Source organism: Glycine soja, chromosome 1 (assembly GCF_004193775.1).
Source record: "Glycine soja cultivar W05 chromosome 1, ASM419377v2, whole genome shotgun sequence".
In the NCBI taxonomy this organism is placed as follows: Eukaryota; Viridiplantae; Streptophyta; class Magnoliopsida; order Fabales; family Fabaceae; genus Glycine; species Glycine soja.
In genome coordinates, this window is record NC_041002.1 from 11616032 (window position 1) to 11625006 (window position 8975).

Genomic DNA, 8975 nt, shown 5'->3' on the forward strand with positions numbered 1-8975 from the left:
ACGAGCCTTCGAGGTTAGTCTCCCTAACTCCCCATTGCTTTTAATATCCAGTATTGTTGTAGCAGTGGAACCTTAGGATAGTAACCTAAGGGTAGTGGAACCTTAGGGTAGAAGACGAGGGTAGAAGACGCCGAAAAAAATGGGGAACGGGTGGTTACAGCGGCGGCTTCCGGAAGATCCGTTAGGGGTTCTTCCGGAAAGCTGTTCCGGAAAAATTCCGGAAGAAGTGTTCTTCCGGAAGTAACCAAAGGTCTTCCAGAAGAACCCTTCTTCCGGAAGAATCCCGGAAGAAGGGTTCTTCCGGATGACCTTTGAGATTTCCAGAAGTTTGTTTTTTATTTTAAAGAAATATTGTTTTGTTTTTTAAAAAAATGAATGATTATTATATTTTTATGATTATTTTGTTTTTGGGATTTTACAAAAAAATGAGGTTTGGCTTTTTTATGACAAATAAAGATGTTTTTTTTCATAATTTAAATTCTGTATTTTTACTAAATATTAATTTTTAAACTATTTTTTTTTGTTTATAAATGAAGTTGTGTCTGCTTTTTGTTTATTGTTTTTTTTTAAATTAGTGTATTTTATTTATAAATAAAGATGGTTATTTGTATAAATTAAGTTGTGTATGTTTTGAAATTTTTGTTAATTGGTTTTGTTTATAAATGAAGTTGTTTATTTTTGTAAATTAAGTTGTGTGTGTTTTGAATTTTTTTTTTAAATACTATTTTCATTATAAATGATATAAATTAAGTTGTGTATGTTTTGAAAATTTTTTCTCCCATATTTGTTTTAATTTTTTATATAATTTTAGTTGTGTATGTTTACTAATTAATTATTTGTACATTAGTTGTGTTTTTCTTATAAATGAAGTTGTTTATTTTTTTTAAAATTAAGTTGTGGATGTTTACTAATTAATTATTTATACATTAGTTGTGTTTTTTTTATAAATGAAGTTGTTTATTTTTTTAAAATTATCTTGTGTGTGATTTCAAATAATGTTATTTAAATTAGTTTTATTTTTTTATAAATAAACTTGTTTTATTTTTAAAAAGAAAGTTGTGTATGTTTTGACCGAAAAAAATACGTGTTCCACATGATTTGCAGATCATGGCTAGAACACGAGGTTTAGGTCGTGTTATAGGTAGAGTTATAGGCAGAGAAAGACAGGATGACCATGATGATGTTCCCGAGAGGCGTAGGCCTACTGCATTAGCCCGTAGGCAACGGGTTCATTAGATGACTCAGGATGTTCCTGACATGACTGAGGATGTCCCTGATATGGCTAAGGATGCACCTGAGATGACTGCGGACGTACAGGGTGATGATGGTGCTGAGGGGTCATATGCTGATGGATTCCCAGGTGGGCCACGTGACCCATCAGTGTTGACATCATTTGCGGACCATGTAGCACATGCCGTTTGGAGTGGACAGGTATTTTAATTTGTTAATTATTAATCATTGTTGATTTGTTTGTCATTAATTTTTTTTAATAATTGTATAATTTGTACTTCAAATCAGGAACGTCCTGATTTGAAGTTGGTGTCACATAGGAGGAAGGTGACATTGATTGGGAGGCCAGTGCCTGAGATTAAAGGACTGGTTAGTGCCAGTGGATTAAGTCCATTGATTGATTGTTCAATTGTTACTGGCGATCCTGGACTTATATCCGCATTTGTGGAGAGGTGGCACAGCGAGACCAGCACCTTCCACCTTCCGGTAGGAGAGTTGACGATCACATTGGATGATGTGTCGTTACTCCTTCATTTGCCTATCACTGGCGCGTTGCACAGCTTTCATGCTCTTTCTACGGAGGAGACGATATTTTTGCTGACCGAGTTGCTTGAGGTGTCTGCCGAGGAGGTTAGAGCCGAGACAGCACTGACACATGGGGCATACATACGACTGGGATGGGTTCGAGACATTTACGAGATGAGATGTCAGGCCCGGCGGTGGATTGTAGCAGCTCGTGCTTATCTGTTGCACCTGGTCGGTTGCACTCTTTTTGCTAATAAGAGTGCAACATACGTTCATGTGGTGCACCTATACGCTTTCCGCGACCTAGGTCAGAGTGGTGGTTATGCTTGGGGAGTTGCCGCGCTGGTTCATATGTATGACCAGTTAGATGAGGCTTCTAGGACCACCACACGACAGATTGCGGGGTACCTGACTCTATTACAGGTAAATTTTGAGTTTTTTAATATGTTATGTTCGATTATGATTTAAACATGTTTTTATGTTATGTTAACCTCATTTTTTTGTAGTGCTGGATCTATGAGCACTTTCCTAGTGTGCACCAGTGCGTGACAGATGATGCATACTAGGAGACGTCCCCACGTGCTTCTCGGTGGCTGACGTCGAAAGCGCATATGAAGGGAATCACAGGAGCACCTTACAGGGCACGTTGTGATGCTTTGACCATCACAAATGTGTCATGGTTGTCGTACACTGAGCATCGGGGGGTTAGGGCCTTTGAGCTGATTTCATCATTCCAGGGTCAGTTGAGATGGGGTCCTAAGATGGTCACAGCTCGACTGGAGAGGGTGGTACGGCAGTTTGATTACATTTAGAGCATCCCTCTGCCGCCTGTTAGTGCTCGATTGTCACATGATGATATATATGACAGGTGGATGCATTTTGCGGAGCACGTACTACTTGTGGGTGAGCTTTGTCTAGTGCCTGGGCAGGTATCTGCGGATTACATGGAGTGGTTTTTCCGGATATCTCACCCATTCATGATACCGACCCAGGCAGGTGACCAGCCCAGAGATGCACCAGCCGTAGACCCTGAGGAGTACATACAGCCGCCTAGCCCCCCGGTTCCAGTGGCATTTGACCCCCCTCCACATGCAGTGGGAAGATTTTTTACGCGTTTAATGTTTGATGAGTTGTTATTTATTTTAAATTTTATAATAAATGTTTTTAATGAATGTCATAGGATGATTACGACTGCTATGAGGCGATTGCACAGAGGTTGGAGCGTGTGCTCAACCTTAGGATGGTCACTGCAGACACAGAGTTATATGATATTAGACGGGGAGCCAGTGCTGATGGAAGTGTCAGGGCTCGATAGAGACGGTGCACAGAGCATTGATTATTGTATTTATTTTTTGCTTTGTAGTTGACATGAATTTTTGTATTTGTTACACTTTTTAGTTTAATATAGTTGACTTGTTTTGCACAGTTTATTATTTTGATATTAACTAACGTATCGATTCTGATTCTGATCGTGGTCCTTAAGCGAAGTTTTGGAGTAATTTAAATTTTTTTAAAAAAAAAGTGAAGCTAAAATCATGAGTTTTGTTTGTAAGAATTACATTAAAAATAAATGTTTTTATAAAAGAGGCAGGAAATCCAAAAAAATAGGAATCGGATCCTTTTTTTTATATTTAAGTACCCATGTTTGGGATTTTTTTTGTGGGTGTGCGAGTGGCGTAAGACATTGGAGGGGCGCTATTTCTCGTTTTTGGACGTCAAAGAACCCTAAAAAATTATTTTCGTTCCCTGGTTACATCAAATTACACCTAAAAAAAGAGCCAGAAAATCCAAAAAAATAGGAATGGGGCTTTTTTTTATGTTCAAGTACCCATGTTTGGGGATTTTTTCCGTGGGTGTGCGAGTGCCGTAAGACATTGGAGGGACACTATTTCTCATATTTGGACGTCAAAGAACCCAGAAAAATTATTTTTGTTCCCTGGTTCCATTAAATAACACCTAAAAAAAGAGGCAGAAAATCCAACAAAATAGGAATAGGACCCTTTTTTGATGTTTAAGTAGGGGTTTTTTTCCGTCGGTGTGCGAGTGGCGTAAGACATTGGGGGCGCTATTTCTCATGTTTGGACGTCAAAGAACCCAAAAGAATTATTGTCATTAACTGGTTCCATCAGATTACACCTAAAAAATGAGCCAGAAAATCCAAAAAAATAGGAATGAGACCCTTTTTTTATGTTCAAGTACCCATGTTTGGGGTTTTTTTCTGTCGGTGTGCGAGTGGTGTAAGACATTTGAGGGATGCTATTTCTCATGTTTGGACATCAAAGAACCCAAAAAAAATATTGTTGTTCCCTGGTTCCATCAAATAACACCTAAAAAAAGAGCCAAAAAATCCAAAAAAAATAGGAATGGGACCCTTTTTTGATGTTTAAGTACCCATGTTTGGGGTTTTTTTCCGTGGGTGTGCGAGTGCCGTAAGACATTGGGGGAGCACTATTTCTCATGTTTGGACGTCAAAGAACCCAAAAAGATTATTTCCATTCCCTGGTTCCATCAAATTACACCTAAAAAAAGAGGCAAAAAATCCAAAAAAATAGGAATGGGACCCTTTTTTTATGTTCAAGTACCCATGTTTGGGGTTTTTTTTCCGTGGGTGTGCGAGTGGCGTAAGACATTGGAGGGATGCTATTTCTCATGTTTGGACGTCAAAGAACACAAAAAAATTACTCCCGCTCCCCGGTTCCATCAAATAACACCTAAAAAAAGAGCCAGAAAATCCAAAAAAATAAGAATGGGACCCTTTTTTATGTTCAAGTACCCATGTTTGGGGTTTTTTTCCGTGGGTGTGCGAGTGGCGTAAGACAATGGAGGGGCATTATTTTTCATATTTGGACGTCAAAGAACCCAAAAAAATTATTCTCGTTCCCCGGTTCCATCAAATAACACCTAAAAAAAGAGCTAGAAAATCCAAAAAAATTAGGAATTCGACCCTTCTAAGTATGCGTAAGGTTTTAAGGTCAAACAATTAAAATAAATTATCTTTGGACCATTGAAACAACACATTGAACTTAATTATGGGATTTAAACATGTCGTAAACAGATAAAGGTTACATCAACGAAAAAGCAAAAAAATAAACATTGCATTCAGTTGTTTAGCGATGTCGCAGTCACCTCATCTTCGATTTTCACAACATATTTAGTAAAGACAACTAAAATTTATATTGGTCCATATTTTTTCCAGTAGTTAAATTGTACTAACACCTTCAGCAGTTCTTCATTGGTCTTCAGCTCATTTATTTCATATTTTATAAGTGTATCTGAATACTCAAAGCGACCTGGTTGGCGGAAAAACAATCGTCTTACCGTTTGTGATTCGTGAATTCCAAGAGGGGGAATCCCTTTAGGTGCAACTTGCTTTATTAAATTCTTCAGTTCATCGATGGTACATGTTGAAGGAATTTGAAATTTCTTAGGATTTTTTCCTGTGAACACGCATCCAACAAATTTGTTCTGCGGTGGCATGTTCCATTTCCCGTTGTAATACAGGATCGCGTCATGAGTACGGGGCATAGTGCATTGAAGTAAGTTTATTACTCCATCTGGTGTTCTTCCAACGGTGCATAGTAACTTAATCGGACCAACACAAGAAAATTGATCATTACACATTAACATTGTGTTGACATCGTCATCATTTATCAATTTCATACACTGAAAGCGAATTTGGTTACCTGTATGGGTGAATGGCTTCCGGTAGTGAATTTCATCCAAAAATTGTTTGTTGGATAGCTGAAGGGTATTGTGTATTCTGATTTTTAAGCTTGCAAAATCATAGTTGTTTGGTACTCGAATGGGCACCGGAATCAAAGTTTGGAAGTAAACCCCAGTATCATTGTGAATAATCGATCCATTTGGAAAAATGAAAGCCAACCTTGAGTTGACAATCGTCTGACTGCTAGTTTCTCCTAAAAAGGCCATACTTTGTGTATCAATTGGGAGACTATCTGAAAGCAAGATAATGTGTGATTTATAAGTCGTGTCTGCTATATATATAGATGGTTATGACCGACAGATTGCTTCACTTTGTTTACAAAAAAATAGACACGCGTGAACATGTTTCGTGTTAATGTTTCCTTCAGAATGTGTAGTCATTGTGTTGTCGCGCTCAAACTTTAATACGCATGCATGTCATTATGTGTTGTCAATTATGACAATGATGTATGCTACACGCGTAAATGATTTTTGTTGGACCAACAATTTTTTTGCTTAAGGAAACGAGTAGTTAATAATATTAATTGGTTATTAATGGCTTACAACAAATTATATCGCATAATGAATATAATTACATAAACAATGCATGTTTAGTCTTCATTTAGGTCGACATAGTGTCTTTTGAATGACATCAAACTTGTGTATTGCTTCATTCTACTAATATATGGAGTTGTCCACTGCTTTGCCTGAGAATAACAATTGCTTGACCACAACAACGCTGGAGGCGGTAAGGGACAATGGTCTTTCAAATAAACTTTTTGTACATGAACAAAGATTATATCATGCGGTGACCGACTCAAATGAACCAGCAAAGTCATTGCATAATTGTTATACTAACTATATTCAATGTACCTGAACAAAATGATTTCCAAACACGTGACCGACACATATTATGCGGTGCCCAGAAGAATCAGGTGGTGGTTGACTTTTTAGAGGAAAAAATGTCATGCTTTGTTGTCGGGACAACGATACAAGGATTACGTTATACCGTGATGCAATCACATATCCCATCTCCGTTATATCCATCCACTTGTCCACACTAACCTGAATCAACCAAAAATACACATGTAAGTAATTTAAAGTTTGTTATTTAAAAAATTAACCTAAAAACATACCTTCGAAAACTCATCAACAAGTACGGACAACTTTAATTGTTCAAATCTCTTTGTGCCACCGAAGAGGTTCATGTACTCATGCGACCACCTGCCAAGTTCTTTAATCAATTCATTACGCACTAACGGCCACGAATCTTCCCCCATACCTAATAAAGCGGCAATGGACCGATATCCACAGTTACCATCCGCTTTCACATCCACAACGTCACGAATGAAACCTTGAATGAATGGCACAAATTGATCCAACATCGGGATGATCCTTGTTGGCTGAGGCGGTTCAGAACATGATGCACTATGTTTGACTGGAGAGTTGCTGCTTTGAACAGAATGAAAAGCATCAACATACTCCCAGTAAGATGGATCACGCTTTGTGGATCTTTGACTTCTTTTCATCGATTTCTTCGATGCACCTTTAGTGTTGACCTTTGAAGGAGGAGGGCACATAGAGTTATGATCAAGGTATGCAATTTCTCGAAGTTTACTCTTCAGAGTTACTTTGCCAGACACATCAAGTTCATCAAACCTTTTAGATATGGTCTCTATCTCTTCCTTGATGCTGACTTCCGTCTCACATAACCCTTGGTCTGAAAAGCAAAGTCTCCTCCAGAAAATATAGACTGACTCCACTGGGATGCTGCCAGCAGTATACCTAGAAAGCTCACATGCACAAGGAAGACGTGCATGCTTCTCATCACACAACCACAAAAAGAGGGATTGTTGCCAAGATAACATAGACGGTCAACCTCAGAAGCAATCTGATTTAAAGTGTCCCTTGAAACCATCCCAAGAAGCCTCTTGTATGAGGTTTTTTTAAATACATGTCCAACCACATGTGTACTAGTTTTAAAGGATGCTTTAATTTCAACGTGTTGCAGCGTGATCATGTTGTTCATGGCATCCCAAACACTACATAGGTCTCCAACGTTATTTTGTAGTACTCTTTTGAGAGTCCAATGAGCTGATTCAACCCTACATTTAAAATACACAACATGTAACATCCCATTTTTTTCATAAATAAATTTAAGAATTTTTTAGTAAAAATAATAAAAATAAATAAATAGAGTATATAATAGGTCGTAAATGCCCCTAGCTATAAATATCAACATGCTAGGTTTTTCAAACAGACTCCTAACCTCCTTTGCCTCTCATTTTCGTTTTTCCCCTTCTCTCAAAACCCTTTCTTTTTCCCGCAGCCCACAAAACCTGTCTCAGAAAAATGATGATCTCGGACTCATTCACCGTTGGATCGTAGTGAAATTTGAGCACCACGTTCGCAACCCAATTTCGAGCATTCTCACCGTTGGGAATTGCAAAATCATGTCTGATCTTAGAGGAAAACCCTTAACATTGTAACTTTTTATTTTCCCGCAGAAACCCAAAACTGTCTCGGTAAAACTATGATCCCGGTTTCGTTAACCGTTGGATTTTCATGAAATTTGGATATGTTGCTCGAAATTCAATTTCTCACACTCTCACCGTTGGGATTTGCGAGATAATATTCTTGGTGAGAGAAAAAAGAATCGCATGAAGACAGTACAAGTGGAGGCTTCAATCTCTTCTCCGTCTCTCTGACGTTCGAGAATTCTATCGGAGCAGTCGGAGGAAAAACTTGAGGAATCTCAGAGAACCGCTATAGATGCCGCTATCGTTGTCGGAAGACACGTGAGTCCGCTTAGAGGTAAGGGATGAGTTATTCACAATTGGGAAATAGTGACAACATGTGTAGGGATCCTTAGAGATATCAATTGGAATGGGTTTTTGGGTGTTTTTGCAATTTCATTTTATCCTTATAATTATTACAGTGAATTATATATGTTTGACAGACCAATTGTTGTGAAATTGATATGCTATTATGTTGAGCGTGAACCCTATAAATTGAGTACTTTTTCTAATTAATATGAATTGATAAAATAAAGTAAGGAGAAATTTAGAGAGAAATATTGATTTTGTATTTTCTCTTTTTCTTACTGTTTAGGTTTTTATATATAATTTAAAAAATTAATATCATAATTGAAACTGACCAAAGTGTTCATATAATTATTTAGAATTTGTGCATTGAAAGCTTACTTTAAAATTTGAGATTTAATATGATGTATGCTAGTTTATATATACATAGGTAGTTATTTATATTAATAATTTATGTAAATAATATTGTAGAGTGTTATAGTATGATTCCAAAAATTATTAAGTGTTGGAGTTTGAGAATATTATGGTTAAATTTTATGAACATGTGTATGTTGTACCTTATGAATATTATTGGGAATGTTATGAGATGGTTGATGTGATGTTATGAGATGTTAAAGTGTGGACATGCTATTCGATTGTAAATAAGTGGATGTGTTAACATTTGATGTTACATTAATTATATCGTGAACTATGAAT

General features: G+C 37.2%; 1 protein-coding gene across 1 annotated transcript; it reads left to right on the plus strand.

Annotated features, from left to right (window-relative positions):
* The first annotated feature begins 1236 nt into the window (after window positions 1-1236).
* Window positions 1237-2321, plus strand: LOC114407089 (protein MAIN-LIKE 1-like). Its single transcript, XM_028370094.1, has 4 exons — window positions 1237-1431; window positions 1519-1599; window positions 1696-2178; window positions 2262-2321. Exons 1-4 carry the CDS (start codon window positions 1237-1239, stop codon window positions 2319-2321), a joined length of 819 nt encoding a protein of 272 aa, XP_028225895.1.
* The last annotated feature ends 6654 nt before the right edge of the window (window positions 2322-8975 follow it).

Coding starts and splice junctions, on each gene's coding strand:
- LOC114407089 (XM_028370094.1), top strand. CDS start 1,237: ATGACTCAGGATGTTCCTGACATGACTGAGGATGTCCCTGATATGGCT. Junction 1,600..1,695: donor TGCCTGAGATTAAAGGACTG/GTTAGTGCCAGT, acceptor TGGCACAGCGAG/ACCAGCACCTTCCACCTTCC. Junction 2,179..2,261: donor GGTACCTGACTCTATTACAG/GTAAATTTTGAG, acceptor ATTTTTTTGTAG/TGCTGGATCTATGAGCACTT.